At 53.5% G+C, this 16,586-nt stretch overlaps 1 protein-coding gene across 5 annotated transcripts in view; it reads left to right on the forward strand.

Annotated features, from left to right (window-relative positions):
- FRMD4A (FERM domain containing 4A) overlaps positions 1-16,586 on the forward strand; it is a 353,094-nt gene that overhangs the window by 302,867 nt on the left and 33,641 nt on the right. For 4 of the 5 annotated variants that reach the window (XM_029239055.1, XM_029239052.1, XM_029239051.1 and 1 more), the window contains 6 exons: positions 2,659-2,887; positions 5,272-5,328; positions 6,707-6,944; positions 7,748-7,915; positions 9,763-10,625; positions 12,980-13,076. In XM_029239055.1, the coding sequence (XP_029094888.1) occupies positions 2,659-2,887; positions 5,272-5,328; positions 6,707-6,944; positions 7,748-7,915; positions 9,763-10,625; positions 12,980-13,076 (1,652 nt within the window). Of the gene's footprint in view, positions 1-2,658; positions 2,888-5,271; positions 5,329-6,706; positions 6,945-7,747; positions 7,916-9,762; positions 10,626-12,979; positions 13,077-15,370; positions 16,415-16,586 lie in introns of those variants that run through there. The other variant, XM_029239054.1, reaches the window with a different exon arrangement.

Raw genomic sequence — 16,586 nt, forward strand, 5'->3', positions numbered from 1 at the left:
GACTAAACCTCGGTGGGGGCTGGGACTGGAGAGTTCAGATCTGGGGGCAGGGGAGCCTTGGGTCTCCAGTTGGTTAATAAGTGATCCAGTCTCAAACCAAGAGAAATTCAAGGCCAGGCACACCTCAGGCCCTGGGGGCACGTCCAGGAAATGTCTTTCCAAATTTATTCCAAATACAGTTACTCATTACAATGCTATCGAGCAGAGGGCTTAAAAGGGCAGGAATCGAAGCCAGTGGAGACAGGAATTCTGTGCGTATTTAGTCTTTTTATAAAGTGAGAGGAACCGATGTTCTCACATGACACGTGCAGTGGGTGAGCATGCGGCTGAGTTGAGAGGGGAACACATGTGCCCTGGAGACAGCGGAAGGGGTGGCTCGGTCTCCTGAGATCTGTGATAGCAGGTCCCCATCCCCGGGTGCTGGGAGCACTGTTGGGCGCGCCAGAATGCTTCACCCAGCTCTGGAGGCGCTTTTCCTCTTCTGTAAAATGAAGTTCAGTACCCTTATTTCTCTGGCTGTCGCTGGGATTAAGAGAGCCAGTGGACGGAAAATATGCAACTCGGTGCTGACACCTGCTGGACGCTCAGTAAACATGAGGAGGTGTTGGGGAAGGCGTGCTGGGCTGGGGCTGGGCCTGGGACTTTACCGGGGTCAGAACTGGGGTGCAGGCCGGTGGGACTTAGGAAACCATCTGGTGGAGTGTTTTTCAAACCCAGCTGTCATCCAAATGGCCTGGAAACTTCCAGTCCTCTTGTGCTGGGCAGACACCTGCACTAAAGGATCCGGGGGAGAACCCCCATGTATGAGCGCCACCCGCCTGCACCCCGTTGTTCTTCCCAAGGTCCCATCACACCTACTCGTGGTGCCTCCTTCACACTTTCCAGTAAAAGATGACTTACACTCCCTGAGAATCCCACTGCATCCCTGTCTCCTCACCTGTTCCTGCAGACACCGCTGGGAAATGCCTGTTTCTCCTCGGGATGCCCTTGACGTCCTTGTTCACACGGCAGGCAGCCATCTGCGCAGACGGGCTGCCAGCCTTGTCCTTGGCTCGGTTTAAGTAGCAAGAGTTTGTCCTGGGCTCCCACAAAACCCCGGGTCGGTGTCTTGGGCCAGGGCTGCCCTGACAGCCCGCGAGCAGCTGCGAGGCTTTGTCCTTGGTGACTTGTTTGTCTCAAGGCCCCGGGCAGGAGTCCACCCCGTCACTCTTCTCCAGGGAAGAAACGCAGCGGGCATTTGCAGGAACTGGGGAGTTTATTAGACCCTTAATGTTAATAATAGTTCCTTTAATGCTTACCTCCCACTCTCACCCTTAGGCCCCCTCCCTTCAGTGCTCAAGAGGAGGTGAAGTCCACCTCAGAGTTTTGTACCTGACGGAGGCACCCAGCCTGGCACGTGGGGCTGAGAGGCAAGGCTGTTGTATCGGCCTGTAATTCGGAAGGTCTCTTGGCTCCAGCGAACTTGGTGATCTGCTCCTCCGCGGTTAAATCCGTTCCTTTTGGGCTTTAGCCAGACCGTGGATCCCCTCAGAGCAAGATGCGTGCTTGGGCTCCCCTGGCCTCGCTGGTCGGCGTTTGAAAAAGGCACCAGCTGAGCCGCAGAGAAGCCACAGCTAATACGCTGGCGCTGCTTTCATCCTTTGGGTCCACCAGGCATCTTCTGGCAGCCACAGCTGCATTTCTGCCGGGTCCAAAACTCCCTTTGAGGGAACGTTCATCCATGGGCTCCTTTTGGCCAAAGTGAGGGGTAGAGGAGGGAGGGAGGCACACAGGAGAGGAGGGAGTGCCCAAGAGTGGTCCAAGTAGCAGGGGACCCGGCTGCACCACCAGCCGTCCACACTTGGGGCGCGGCCGCTGGTCACCCAGTGGAAGTTTTACGTAGAGGCAGGCGTGAGCTGACAGCCGGAGCTTGCGAAAAGAGCTTCCAGAGGACGCGTGAGTGAGTGCGGGCAAGGACCAGCATGAAGGGCTCAAAATGCGAGAGGCAGGGCCTCCCTGGTGGCGCAGTGGTTGAGAGTCTGCCTGCCGATGCAGGGGACACGGGTTCGTGCCCCGGTCCGGGAGGATCCCATGTGCCGCGGAGCGGCTGGGCCCGTGAGCCATGGCCGCTGAGCCTGCGCGTCTGGAGCCTGTGCTCCGCAGCGGGAGAGGCCACATCAGTGAGAGGCCCGCGTACCGCAAAAAAAAAAAAAAAAATGCGAGAGGCAGAGGGCGTGTGTGCAGGGGGGCACCTGTGGGAGCCCCCTGTTAGCAAACCCACAGCAAAGCGCGACAGAGGCCACTCTGAAAATAGCGCTGCCCGCTCTGGCCCAAATGGGAAGGAAACACCAACCCAGTGGGCTCTGGATCTCCAGGAAGGCTGTCTTTGAGAGCCTTGCTGGAGACCTTGGAAATAAACCCTAGTGACCCCCAGGCCTGCAACAAGGAAGCTCCCCGCTTCTCAGGGACGGTGCGTGTCTCCAGGATGGAACAGGGGCCGAGGGTCTCAAAAGTGGGCGTGTCCAGGGCCCTGGCTGCCGCGGACCGGAGGGGCGGGGCCGCCGCGGGGCGGGGCCGGGTTGGCCTCCAGGGACGGAGGCTCGCTGGCCTGGCGCGGGGCAGGAAGACGGGTGTCACCCCGCTCGGCATCCCCCTACGTGTGTGGTCTGTTTCTCACAGGAGGCCGAGCTGGAACGCCTGGAGCGGGAGTTTGCCATTCAGTCCCAGATTACGGAGGCTGCCCGCCGCCTGGCCAGTGACCCTAACGTCAGCAAAAAACTGAAGAAGCAGAGGAAGACCTCTTACCTGAATGCACTGAAGAAGCTGCAGGAGATTGAAAGCGCAATCAACGAGAACCGCGTCAAGTCTGGGAAGAAACCCACCCAGCGGGCCTCGCTGATCATCGAAGGTCAGTGCCAAGCCCACTCCCCACTGTGGGTGCCGCCCTCCCTCCACCGACCCTCAGAGGACTGGGTCTTCGTCCAAGGCATGAACCGAAAGCCCAGCCCCCTGAGCGACCTTGCAAAGCTGCTTAACTCCCCTGTGCCTTAATTTTTCCATCCGTAAAATGAAACTAGGAAGAAGGGATGACACAAATCAAATGATCATTGTTCCTCGTGATGGCCTCTTGGGAGAACGCTCCTCTCAGCCCTCACCGGGAGCTGAGCCCGGGGCCAGCCCAGGCTCCAAGGTCCTCAGAGACCTGGTCACCCTACCCAGGTCTGGAAGGAAAGGTGGGTGGCTCAGGTACCCTGAGGCCAGCATCCCCGCAGCCCTCCCCTGTCTCCAGGGGCTCCTGTCCCAATGCTTAAGCTAGGGAGGACTGAACTGCCCCAAACTCTGATCAGGAGGGGTTAGGAGTGGGTGGGGATTATATTCGGTGAACACGAGTAGGAAATACCCCAGAATTCACCACCAACCGTCAAGTCTCTCCAACTATTATGATCCTTTTTTTTTTTTTAAGTCAGTAAATTCTTCTTCTTTTAATAGAAGTATAGTTCTGTTGTATCACGCTGTGTTAGTTTCAGGTGTACAGCAAAGTGATTCCCAAGAGAATACATACGTGTATTCTTTTTCAGGTGCTTATAGGTTATAAACTTATAGGTTAGTACAGGATAATTTAATATAGTTCCCTGAATACAGCTTATTGTTTACCAAATCTTTTAAAATATATATCAAGTCTTCTTTCACAGTTTATACACATTTAAAATATTTTTGCTCCAGGAAGACAGAAAGTAGAAGAGAGGTTACCAGGGGGCGCTGGGAGAGGGGAACAGGGAGTTACTGCTTCACGGGGACAGAGTTTCAGTTTGGGAAGATGACAGAAGTTCTGGAGGTGGATGGAGGTGACGGCTGCACAACGACGTGAATGTACTTAATGCCACCGAACTGTACAGTAAAAATGGCTAAAATGGTCAATTTTACATTATGTGTATTTTACCACCGTTACATATATTGATATATTTTGCTGCAACCTAAAAATGTGGGCATCCTGGGGGAGGGATGATTTACTGGTGACTCCAAGATGCTAGTCAAGGTTGTGTCTCCTAATTGTTCACAGTTCATCAAGCGATATGAATAAGGCGAATTCCTAGTTAAAAGTGAGAGAGATCATAAAAAAACAATTCTTCTGCTCTAGGTAATTTGGAGTAACTACCCTTCCCCACCTCGCCCCTTTGTCACTGGCCAAGACTTTGTCACTTTCCCTAACAGAGCTGCATTCAGCCAGCCCTCCTCTGTCTAATGCCTCTTGGGACCTCCTTCTGCCCCCTTGAAGGGACTTGGGGGGCGTCCCAGCACTGTGGAAACGTCAGCAAGGCTGACAGAGCCTGGGAAGGGCACCGGAGGGACGGACATCCTGCTGGTCAACCACAAAAGAGCGTGGTTTGCCGGCCATTCTGTGAGGACGGTCGGCAGAGTCTGTTTGTAAATCGCTATCTGACCAGCTTGGTCCCATCTATGCCCGCAGCCGTTCGTTTTTAACCGCTCAAGGATGTACCTTCCCCATCTTGCTGCCTCCTCGAAATAACGTTGCATCACACGACGAGCCCACTTCAATTAGAGCAGTGATTCATGTTCTTCCTCGCCTTAGCCTGGTTTGTTATTTGAAGAGAGAAAACATTAAGCTTGGAATCTAAAGACCCGGAACCTTTTGCTGACTTAGCCAGGAGAGCAGCGCAGCCTCAGACAAACCATGCCTCCCTAGACGTCCCTCAGTTTCCCCAGCTGTTAAAGGGGGAGGATTCCCTTTGTGTCTTCCTCTGGGTGTGTTCTCATGGTTAATTGCATAGTGTCTATGAGAATAGGCTTTGGAGAGAGAAGCTGTATTTATTTAGAAGCTTGTTTTCTCTGCTAACGATTCAAGAAGTTTATTGAGAAGCCGTTTACTGCCACAGGAGCCAAGCCAAGCTCCTCGCCCTAGTTTCACCCGTGTAGAACAAACGGCAGTTCACCTCCTCGGGTTGAGTCAGAACACGCCCTGAGATGGGCTGGGACGATGACGTGGCTCGGCCAGGCCAGGTGGCCTTTATATTGGATATGAAACTGCTGACCGTTGTTGTCGCCAATGAAACAAAGACCGGGCGCATTGCAGTGTCAGGGATGGGGGGGGTGAGTCATGACCCCCCACAGGGACTGTCAAAAGAAATGCCCAACAGCATTTTGATTGTGTTTCGTGGTTATTTTTTCTGAGAGAGGAGGGTATGGGATGGCGGGAAACCCACTCTTTTCACAGATAGGGCCTTGTCTAAGGGATGTGCTCACCTCATAGACGTTTGCTTTTTGTCTTCTCAGATGGAAATATTGCCAGTGAGGACAGCTCCCTGTCAGATGCCCTGGTTCTAGAAGATGGTAGGTTGTCTGTTTCCTGCTTGAGAACTCGGAACTGGGATTAAGCTGTGTGTAATCTGGGACAGCCCAGTGGAAAGCCAGGAGCCAGACCAACATGGCGCCGGGTTCCCTGTGATTCTGTCGCTGCCCATTGGTCGTCTGTTTGGCTGAGAGAGGGTGGGAGCTACAGAAACACACGTCTGTTGGAATTTTATTATGCCCTGTGGCCCGGAGGTAAGATTTAAGGTGATCGTGAATGGTGTTCTACATTTTTAGTGGCCAAAACCACATTTTAACCTGAACAGACAATTTAAACACCACGCATAGTTTCCTTTGGCGTATTTATAATTTCTGGAGGAAAGAGGTGGCCACTGGTTTGGGTCACAAAGATTGAAACCTGCTAGCAGAGCCTGGGGGTAGGCAGAAGCAAACACGCCTCCGCACCTTCCCGAGAAACAGTGAAAGTGAAGGGGAGATGTCCCTTTAGACGCCTGCTCAGGCCTAGGAAACTGTCTTCTTATCTCCCATTGACCTCTAAAACCCTAGTGATTCTCAGAATCTTTTCCTGGGAAATTCTTACAAAAACAGAAGTGACCCGTCCCCTCCCCCCAGCCCATCACCACCACCACACATCGGGGAAGAAGGGATTCCAAACCCAGAAGCATCTGTGAGAAGGTTCCCATGGATTTAAACCCAACCTGGGGAGGTCAAGTCATTAATGACGTGGAGATCTACTGAGTGGCAGTTACGTTTTTTGCCCTTTGGGGAAACCTCAGGCGGGCAGTGTAAGTGGCGATTCAGACAGAGAACTTGAAAGATCTGCGTGGCTCCTAGCCATCATAATAACTGCAAGGATAATAATCACTGACGTTGATGTGGGGAACGGCTGGCGGGGTATTTACCCAGTTGTCTCAGCCCCGCTATTTGCCATCAGATTGTCATATTTTAATTCATTACACTGGTGGGAGGAAAGGACAGGCCTGCAGGGGAGCAAGGGGCGTGATTTGAATATCAGAGATCCAGCCTGTGGCCTCTGTGGACCCCAGTCTCTGCAGGGGAGGAAACGGGAACGTTTGAGGGAGACTCCTCTGTAACGGGGGAGGAGGTATAGATTGTCATTAGCTGAGGTCGATGCATTGCCTGTGATCAGTTTCCTCCCCATGTGTCAGACCCCCGACCTCCCAAGGGGCATTGTTGCTTCACATGGGCCCCAACTCCCATCGCAGGCTTGCTCCTGCCAAGGGCTCTTTCCTTACTGATCTGAGGGTAAAAGAGTGAAATTGTAGAACGTGCCCGCTGACGGCTGATGTCTGGGCGGAGTTGGGGTAGAGCGGCGACGTCCCGGGGGTAGGCGGGAAGGATGACCCTTGCTCACTTCCTCTCTTTCCTCTTTGTGCAGAAGACTCTCAGGTCACCAGCACACTGTCCCCCTTACAGTCCCCTCACAAAGGGCTCCCTCCTCGGCCACCGTCGCACAACCGGCCGCCCCCTCCGCAGTCCCTGGAGGGACTCAGGCAGATGCACTATCACCGCAACGACTATGACAAGTCGCCCATAAAGCCCAAAATGTGGAGCGAGTCCTCATTAGACGAGCCTTACGAGAAGGTCAAGAAGCGTTCCTCCCACAGTCACTCCAGGTGAGCTGGGCCGGGAAGGCCACACGAGGCCACTGTCCACGCTTGGACAGACTCCCAGGGCTGTCCTAAGTAGCATCCTCAAGCCGCCGATCCCCACCGCCCTGGGTGCGCCTCCCTGGCGCTGCCTTTCAGCAGGGCTGCGCCACAGCGCCCTCTGCTGCTGACATGCTCGAGGTGCAGATTCGTCCTTCCCAGGGAAACGGGGGTCTGGGCTCCCAATCCACGCGTTGGCCGCTGGCTTGAATGTCGTTAGATTCCATGGGAATTAATGAATTAGGAAATCTTAGGCAGCAGTACTCCGCAATGGCAAATGAGAGAGCCCACTCGTTAAGAATCCCAGAGTGGCTCAGAATCCTGAGCGATCAGCCAGGAGAATCCTGGAGCTGGACAGCTGTAACCTTAGCTGTGTATCAGCCGCTCATTACTCAGCTGACGTGGGGGAGGGGTTTGCGAAGGCGTTTTTGGACTGCTGCTCCGTTCTTCTCCTTTCCTTTCATTATGTCCTATAAAGCTCCCAGTGGGTACGCAGACAGGTAAATATCTGTCTCTCAGAAAACAGAAACTGTGGTTCAGGGGAGGGGCTTCGCAGAACAGGCACACTGCCTGTCCCGGAGAAGGCTGGTGAGGGTCTTCATCGCACATTGCTCTGGGCATCAGGGAAAAGGACTCACCCACTTCTGGGGGAGTCCCGGGCAAGCTTCCCGACATCGAGATTGAAGGCCCAAGGCCATACATAGTCAGCGACCCTCGAGAAGGTGCAGCTCTGTCTGGCAGTGACCAGCGTGGCCTCCTCTGCTTTGCAGTAGCCACAAGCGCTTCCCCAGCACGGGGAGCTGCGCTGAAGCGGGAGGGGGAGGCAGCTCCCTGCAGACCAGCCCCATCCGCAGCCTCCCGCCCTGGAACTCGCAGTGCAGCATGCCGTCCACACCCGACCTCCGAGTCCGGAGTCCCCACTACGTGCATTCCACAAGGTGAGTCCACCCATCTCCCTCCCTAGACCAGACCTGCCTTTGTAGAATTTTGGCATTGTTGGACCCACGCTGGCCCAGATAAGCCGAGAGCTGGAGTCAGGACTGAACCAGCGAGGTAGGTTCTTCTTTAAGTGAAGCAGAATCAAGAACTGAGCTGGTAGCCGGAAGCCCATGGGAGCCAAGAGACACGTTATATCCCACTGTCCACGCCCAGTGGGTACCGGGAGTCTGTCGGATAATCCCCTGGAGACAGTGGGCATGGAAGGAGCTTTCCTAAGCCACAGAAGTGGAGGCCGGAACGGCTCCCCAGGTTAGCAGGGAAGAGCACCAGGGCCAGAACAACCTCGCCCTGGTGGGGTGATCTTTACTGGACAGTCCTCATGTATCCTGGACTTCCTTTAATGCCCCAAGGTGTAAATTCATTCAAGAGCAAAAGGAACAGGCAAACGTGAGGCTTCAGTGAATCACACTTTCCTCTCCTAAAAAGAGGCAAAACCAAAGCCATCACTCCATTTTCTCTAAAACTTTAAAGTCCATAGGGACTGCAGCTCAAAGGACAGATGGTGTGATCTTCTGTAAGTGGTGAACCATTTATGTAGGGTACGATTGAGCTCTCCAGGCAAGAGTCTCTTGTCCGTTCATTCTCTCATTCACGCAACAGATATTAGGTGCCTATATGTACCAGGTGCTATTCTTGGGCGTAGAGCCATGGACAAAACAGGCCACGCTGTGCCCTCACCAGACTGACGTTTTAGTAGGAAGAGAGTCACAGCAAAGAAATAAGTCAGCGGTGGTAAGTACTGAGAAGGAAAATGAACAGGGCAAGTGAGTGAAGGGAGAGACCATTTAAAGGAGAGCATCGGCGAAGGCTTATCTAATAGGGTGACATTTGAGCAGAGACCTGGATGGAGGCGGGTAGCAAGCTCTAAGGATATTCAGGGAACAGCAGGGTCAAGGCCCCCAGACACAGGCCTGCACTCAGCATGTTCCAGGAGGCCGGTGTGGCCAGAACAAAGTGATGGAGCGGGGTGGGACCAGAGAGGAAACTGAGGCCCGAGTCAAGGAGGGCCACACAGTGGGGACTTCGCAGTCTACCCTGAGTGACAGCCCTGGGAATCGCCTCTTCCTGTACTTGGTCAACCCAGCCACGGTGAATTTCTGTGGAGTCCTTGTACTCTGCCCCCTGCCATATTGATGGACATTTATCGTGTGGCTCCAATGAGCAGAATGGATTGTAAACAAAGAAGTGGAGTGGTAAGTGTTTGCATCCGTCATTTTTAAGGGTTCCGTGTGCCACCAACCTTCCGTTTTAGACAAGTGTTCATGGGGAAATGGAAATCTGTCCAGTACTCATAACAGTACTGGGTGGAACCATATGATTGCTTCTGCTGGGCTGTTTCTTGACCTACAAAAATGGGCATTTCATCTGGCTTAACATAATACCAGAACGGGGATGATCTTGGTTCGCTGTGTCTATAGAACCTCTTTTCACCTTTAAAAGAAAAAAAAAAAAAAAAAGCACCTGGCTATTGGCATACTTTTTTCAGAAGCCCTTACGTGGGCACTTTGTCCCCATCGCCCATTCGGAATCGAAAATCACGGCGGAGGCCCGGCTCTCCTCCGGGGATCAGCGTCCGCTCCTGGCTGGTCTTCACCTGGGAGGGATGGGAAGCACCTGGATCCCCAGGGTCCCCGCCCTTAGACTCGCTCTCCTAGATGCGCGTTTGCGGGAGGCTCTGGGCCTTGCGGCCTCGCGCTCTTTCCGAGTCCGACGATCAGAGCATCGCAGAGCCGCCAGCCCCTCCCCCAGGCGCCCCCAGACCCAGCGCGCCGTGGTCTCCCCGCAGGTCGGTGGACCTCAGCCCCACGCGGCTGCACAGCCTCGCCCTGCACTTTCGGCACCGGAGCTCCAGCTTGGAGTCCCAGGGCAAGCTCCTGGGCTCGGAGAACGACACGGGGAGCCCCGACTTCTACACGCCACGGACTCGCAGCAGCAACGGCTCGGACCCCATGGACGACTGCTCGTCGTGCACCAGCCACTCGAGCTCGGAGCACTACTACCCGGCGCAGATGAATGCCAACTACTCCACGCTGGCCGAGGACTCGCCGTCCAAGGCGCGCGCGCGGCAGCGGCAGCGGGCGGCGGGCGCGCTGGGCGCAGCGAACTCGGGCAGCATGCCCAACCTGGCGGCGCGCGGCGGCGGCCACGGCCACGGCGTCTACCTGCACAGCCAGAGCCAGCCCAGCTCGCAGTACCGCATCAAGGAGTACCCGCTGTACGTGGAGGGCGGCGCCACGCCCGTGGTGGTGCGCAGCCTGGAAAGCGACCAGGAGGGCCACTACAGCGTCAAGGCGCAGTTCAAGACCTCCAACTCGTACACGGCCGGCGGCCTGTTCCGGGAGAGCTGGCGCGGCGGCGACGAGGGCGACGCGGGCCGCCTGACGCCGTCGCGCTCGCAGATCCTGCGGACTCCGTCGCTGGGCCGCGACGGCGGCGCCCACGACAAGGGCGCGGGCCGCGCCACCGTCTCGGACGAGCTGCGCCAGTGGTACCAGCGCTCGAGCGCCTCGCACAAGGAGCACAGCCGCCTGTCGCACGCCAGCTCCGCCTCCTCGGACGGCGGCTCCCAGTACAGCGCCTCCTCCCAGAGCACCTTCGTGGCGCACAGCAGGGTCACCAGGATGCCCCAGATGTGCAAGGCCACGTCAGGTGAGAGGGGGCGGACGGCTCGGCGCGCACCTGGTCGGTATGGAGGTGAACTCGTGGGGATTGAAGGTTTTCTTAGAGCAGGCAGGAAGAAGAGATGGTTAATTCTAGAAACCTAGCTGTCAGGTGTGTGAGACCTTCCTTCCCCTCCTTCCTCACCCCTCCCACTCTAGCCTAGGTTTTGCCGCGTGAGGAAGACCTGGGAAGGGGCGGGGCAGCGCACCCTAAGCCCCGCCCCAGCCCAGCGGACTGCGCGCACCGCCGTCTCCCATATCAGCTTCCTGAGTAGGGGTGCAGACCATCGCCGCAGCCACTTGTCCTTGTAAGGACGGAGATCCAAGCAGTGGGTGAAGTCCGTGTCTTTCAGGGTTTATCCAGTCAAAGGTGCGCCTTTACCCTGGTGAAGGGGGCGACAGTAGTAGGTGAGAGGCAGCAGTGGGTTAGAGACCTGAGCGGTACCCTTGCAGGGGAGAGGAACACTTGAAGCCCTGAGATTTGGCCAGTGTCTCCCCCAGGTGGCGCAGACCGGCTACAGAATGAAGTGGCGAGCTCTGCCTGTGACTTCCCCTGGTGACTTCCTGGAAAACTGGAGACTGCTCCTCGAGATCTCGTTTCACTGATGTTATGTTCTGACCAAAGTAATGTTCGTAAAGTGCTTCTGATACCCCGTTGTTACATCTTAAAGTTTTCATCATCAGAGGAAGGGTTACCGCATATCCTTGTACTCAGGGCGTCGAGCAGTACCGAATCAGGTGAAAAATGGAAGAAACCGTTCTCTCCCTTAAGTTAATCCCCTTCCCACTCCGTCTCCAAGAAAGAATAACGATGATAGAAAAAAGTGTCCAGCAGTCTCCACGTCCCTGCGGAGTTTTCAGCTCCAGCAGACGCTAACTCATTTATATATCTTAGCACCCACAAAGAGGGGAGATTGTGCGGTGATGAGAGACTTGATCGGAGCGCCTTTCTAGTTGGTAGATGGGATGCTGCCCGATCATGAATCGCCTGATAAAAGCCAATTAAAAAGAGACTGCATCACACTGACTGTAGGAAAGTAAGTGGGAGAGGATTGTGAGACATAATGAAAAATGATTTTTAAAGTATCAGGATAAAATGAGAGCAGCAAATGGAAGGAAGTCCAAGTCAGGATTTGACTTGCGACTGGAAAGAAGGTTAAGGGCGGGCAGAAATCCAGAGAAGGGAGAGTGATCTTATAGACAGAAAATGGGGGGGGTGGTGGTGGCGGGTTCCTCTTTGGGGGACTGAAGGAGATTCTTGGGGCCTGGGGAGAACAGGGCGAAAAGGAAAGACCGGCCGGCTGCCCGGGTGTGCCAGCTCACAAGGCTTCTGCGTCCTCTCCCCAGATTCCCAGTGACTCGTTTATTATGTCATTGCCAAATGACAAGTTGCAGAGACAGGAGTAAATATGGTTCACGCAAGCGTGAGAGAACCGTGGACTTCAAGGTCCGAGAACCTTCTCCAGATTCCTCTGTCATCTGTAAAATCAGCCCAGTGAATTATGCCATCAACTTCCTAGGAGAATTTTGAGAATAATGAATGAATATATTATGAATATATTCATTATGAATTATATATTCAATATATTATGAATATAAAGACCATGGTCCCCTGTAACCCTGTTAGGAGAAGCTGAGGTTGGACAGGTCAGGAGTATTTATGTTCTGTTGAAACTGTAGCACTTATCTAGTAGATCTGCTTTACCTTAAGAGATTCGGTAAATCTTTTGGAGCGTATTTTAGACTAAGCATCCCAGTGAAAAAGATTGCATTCCTAAGGAAGCAGAGGGATGCATTTAAGTAGGATTTACTTCCTACTGAGTTTTCCCAACTAAAAAACTCCTGCCCGCATCAGTAAGCTCCACGTAGTCAGGTTTGGATGAGCTTTGAAAAGCCCTGCCCCATTTGAAGGGTCCTGACATGGTAAATTCTAAGCCTAAAACGGCAGAGATCACAAGCTCAGAGAGCCTTTCTGGAGGTTCTGTTCGTAATAAAGAACAGTTTTAACATTGGGGCCGTATCTGGAAACGCCCTGTGCAGAGAAACAGGTCCTCCCTGCACTAGGCCAGCCCAGGCCCCCCTCCGAGGATAGTGGGGACTGTCGCCATCCCTGCGGCCACTTCCCAGTGGCAAAGCGGGGACCTAGGACCCCAAGCGAGCTTGACTCAGAGTGGAGCTGCACGGCTGGGGGGAGAAAACGTCATTGGCCAAACGTGGGGAGAGGAGAGGGGTGGACGTTTATCCCACGGGACCCTGCCACGGGGCCACAGGCAGCATCTCTGAAAGAAGCTCCTTCACTGCCCCGTGTCTGACCTGTGTCTCTTCTGCGCCACCTACACGCAGCTGCCTTACCTCAAAGCCAGAGAAGCTCAACGCCGTCCAGTGAAGTTGGAGCGACGCCCCCCGGCAGCCCTCACCACATCCTAACCTGGCGGACCGGGTGAGTTCCCCCTTCAGACCTCCGACCCTCCCTTCCTGGTTCGCAGTGATCCTCCGCGTTCTTCGTCAGTTAGAGCATAGCAGGTATAAGATCCTAGTGACAGAGGGTTTATCGTTAGGAGAGTGAGGTACTGGGAAACCGGGAACGATGTACAGCGCTGGGAACTTCTTCCTCTCCGGAGAAGCCCCAGGCACTGCTGTTACTTTCCACCCCCTCCTTTCCGGCGCCGTCCCTTTATTCGGGTGAATTCTCTCTACTCTCCTTCAAAGTTGGTGATGGTCCTGAAAATGTGGAGGGAGCCCATTGTGCTTCTTTGGCCAGAATTCCAGACAGCACTGGACTTGGGTTGCGATCACCCCAGGCCAGCCAAGGAGGGATTCAGGAACCCACCCACACCCACCCCCGGCCTGAGCCCCAGCCTGCTGCTTTGCATGCTTGGCAGTGTATCCACTGTCTTGGTGTCAGGATGCTTCTTAAGGAAAAAAAAGCAGAAGGCTCAGATTCTGTCTCAGTCCCGGCCAAGCCCTTGTTCAGAACCATCCGGTACCTTGAGACCCTGAAGAGGTGGCCCACAGTAATGATGAAACCAAAACTCGGCTCCTTTTTCAGCTTTAAAGGTAGGCAGAGACCCCATAGCACAGTAAACCTCATGGACACGTAGGATATTTTCATGTACAGAGGAGTCCGGCAGGTACACGCGACCTGCCTCCTGCTCCCCTCACCATCCCTGCGTCTTCCGTTGCTCCTAAGACGTGGACTCTAAGTGGATGCTCCATTCCATCATTATCCATTGGCTAAAGGAATAAGAGGTCCCTTTATCCAGCTTTACTCAGCTTCTCGTTCGCTGGGGCATCCGTGGGGATGTCTGGGAAAATCTGACAGCTGTCAGTTACACCAGGGGGAAACTACAGGACCCGAACTGGCTCCTCCTTTCAGGCTCTGTTCTTGGCAGACATGTTTTGTTGCTGCAGACTTATCTCTAGCGATTTTAAACCAGGCTTTAATTCAGCCTTAGTATTTGACAGAAGGGGAGCTCGCATTTATTGAGTGATTGCTGTGTACTCAAAGGCTGGAAGCGTCTGCTAACATATCTGAGCTCATATAATCCTCACTGCAATCCTGCAAGGGAAGTGCCCAGATTTTTTTAGTTTTATAGATGAGGCTCAGAGAAAATCAGTGTCTTCCCAATGTCGCACAGCTGGACGGTGCTGGAATTTCAGCCCTGCAACTCTGTGGGCCCACGCCAAAGCCTCGTCTTTTTCCACCAAGCCAGTGGTTCTTAAAATGTGGTACCCCAGACCAGCAGCATAAGCATCACCTGGGGTCCTGTTAGAAATGCACTTGTCGGGCCCATCCGTGACCCACTGAATCAGAAACTCGGGGTGGCGCCCGGCGGTCTGTGTGTTAGCAAGCCCTCCAGGGGATTCTGATGCACTTAGGTTTGACGATCCATCACTGACCCACCGCACACTGCCCCTTACTCTCTTGAATTAACAGACCCTGCGGTCCCAACTGCCAGTGTTCTGTGTCCACTCCCACTGCCTGGTCTGTTGGGCAGCAGCTCCCCCTGTCCTTATTACACACTCTTCTAACACTACCTTACGTACCATCCACACCCCAGCTCTAGCTCGTGTGGTCAGGCAGCTGCTGCAGGGCTTAGGGCCCAAGAGTTTCAAGAAGATAGACAGATTCATAAAAAGAATGACAGGTCTTCTGTGTCTATGGTACCTCCACTGGCTAACCCATGTCACCCCGGATAAGGACCTTCAGATTTCAGGCTGTCTTTCTGGCTCCTCCAAATTTTCTGGATCACACCCAGTCTCACCTGATCTAAATACATGACTGTTACTTGACGGACAGCAGGCTTTGGGACTTACGAGCACCCCTCACCTGCCTTTCCCCTGGAGTGGATCTGGGAACACGCCCATGTTTGATCACACACAGCTAGTGAGGATTCGAGACCAATTTGAAACAAAAAGGAATTCTGGTCCTTAAACTCTTTTATCAGATTGAGTTGAATTATCATTAACGAACAATACCTGTTCTCTGTGATGTGATAATAAGAAATGGGTCAAAAGTGCCAAAGCCTGGCTGCCTTCCTAACAAAACTAAAGAGGTCTGTGACGCCCGCGAGGGGGCTGAAAGCTGCGCACGGCCTGTGTTATGTGTCACTAGCGCTTGGGTGCATAGTCAGCTGGGCTTTCCAGTGCATTAATAAGCTACTCATCGTGTCTGTGTCAGCTCGTCTCTTTAACCTGACCTCTCTTCTCTTCCTTCTGCTTTCCTTTGTTCAGAGAAGCAACAGAAAACTCGCCCATTACGGATGGGTCTGAGTCTCCAACTCACCAAAGTACTGACGAATAGAGGTATCGTAAGGGCATGTTTCGTTCTTACAGCCTTCCCCCTTCACTGTTCATGAGTCTGTGATCTCAGATGTGCTGCATCTGTGTTGCCTTTGGCCGTATGTATCATAATTTCCAGAAGGAAACATCTGAGTGGTGTGGAAGCCGTTATTTTCATGTCTTATTTCTAGATACATGTGGAAGTCGATGTTTATATGTATGTTTTTACATCAGGTGTGTGTGTGTTAGATATCCCCACTGGTACTTCCCAGAAAAGACCACAAAGTATGTTTTAGACTTGTCCCAGGTTCTTTGTACATGCAGATACTTGTAGAAGCTTTTACGGGTACTTTTAGTACTCAACGTTGGTTGAAAAGAACAGCATCATGCAGTTTATATCTCAAGGCGCCAAGGGCAGACTGAGCTCATCCAGAACCACCTGGTCACCCACGATTTCATCCCAGTGTTCTTGAGTGACGGCTGTGCAGTCTACCAAGTGCCGTAGGGCCCTGCTTTCCAAACTGTGACCCACCGACGAGCGGCACCCCCATCATCACCCAGGAGCTTGTTAGGAGGTAGACTCCTGGCCATACTGAATTCGAATCTGCATTTTAACAGGATCCCTGGGTAAATCAAACGCACGCTGGAATTTGCAAAGCCCTGCTACAGCGGGCATAAAAACACAAACACCTGGTCTGGTTCCTGTCCTCAGGGGGAGACAAGGTATTGAAATTAAGAGCATTTCAAGGGTTAACTAAAAAGGATACCATTCAGAAGTGGCTAAAAAAAAGAGTGGTAAGTTTATTCAATCAAAAAATGATTCTTGCAGCACTTACGTATTAAATACCCTGAGACTTTAAACAGAATGCTAAAAGGTTTCCAAGGGGAGAGGGATCCCTTCCAAGGCCCGGGGTGCGAGGAGGGGTCTCGAAGGGTGGAGGCCAGTTCAAGGGCGAAAGCAGCACAGATGCAGAAACAAGCAGGGGTGTCTGGGGAACAGCAGAGTGTCATTTTGCTGTAGAGAAAGAGCGAGACTTCAGCCTGAAAAGTAGGGTAGGACAAGATCCTGACCCAAAGTGGGGAGACGTGGAACATTTTTACTGCAAGTGCCCTGAGCTGGCAGATGGGGGATTCGGAAAACAGGGGCTGAGCCTTTGAGAGGAAGATG

The sequence above is a fragment of the Monodon monoceros genome, unplaced genomic scaffold, assembly GCF_005190385.1.
Source record: "Monodon monoceros isolate NGI ecotype Baffin Bay Population unplaced genomic scaffold, NGI_Narwhal_1 Super_Scaffold_21, whole genome shotgun sequence".
In the NCBI taxonomy this organism is placed as follows: domain Eukaryota; kingdom Metazoa; phylum Chordata; class Mammalia; order Artiodactyla; family Monodontidae; genus Monodon; species Monodon monoceros.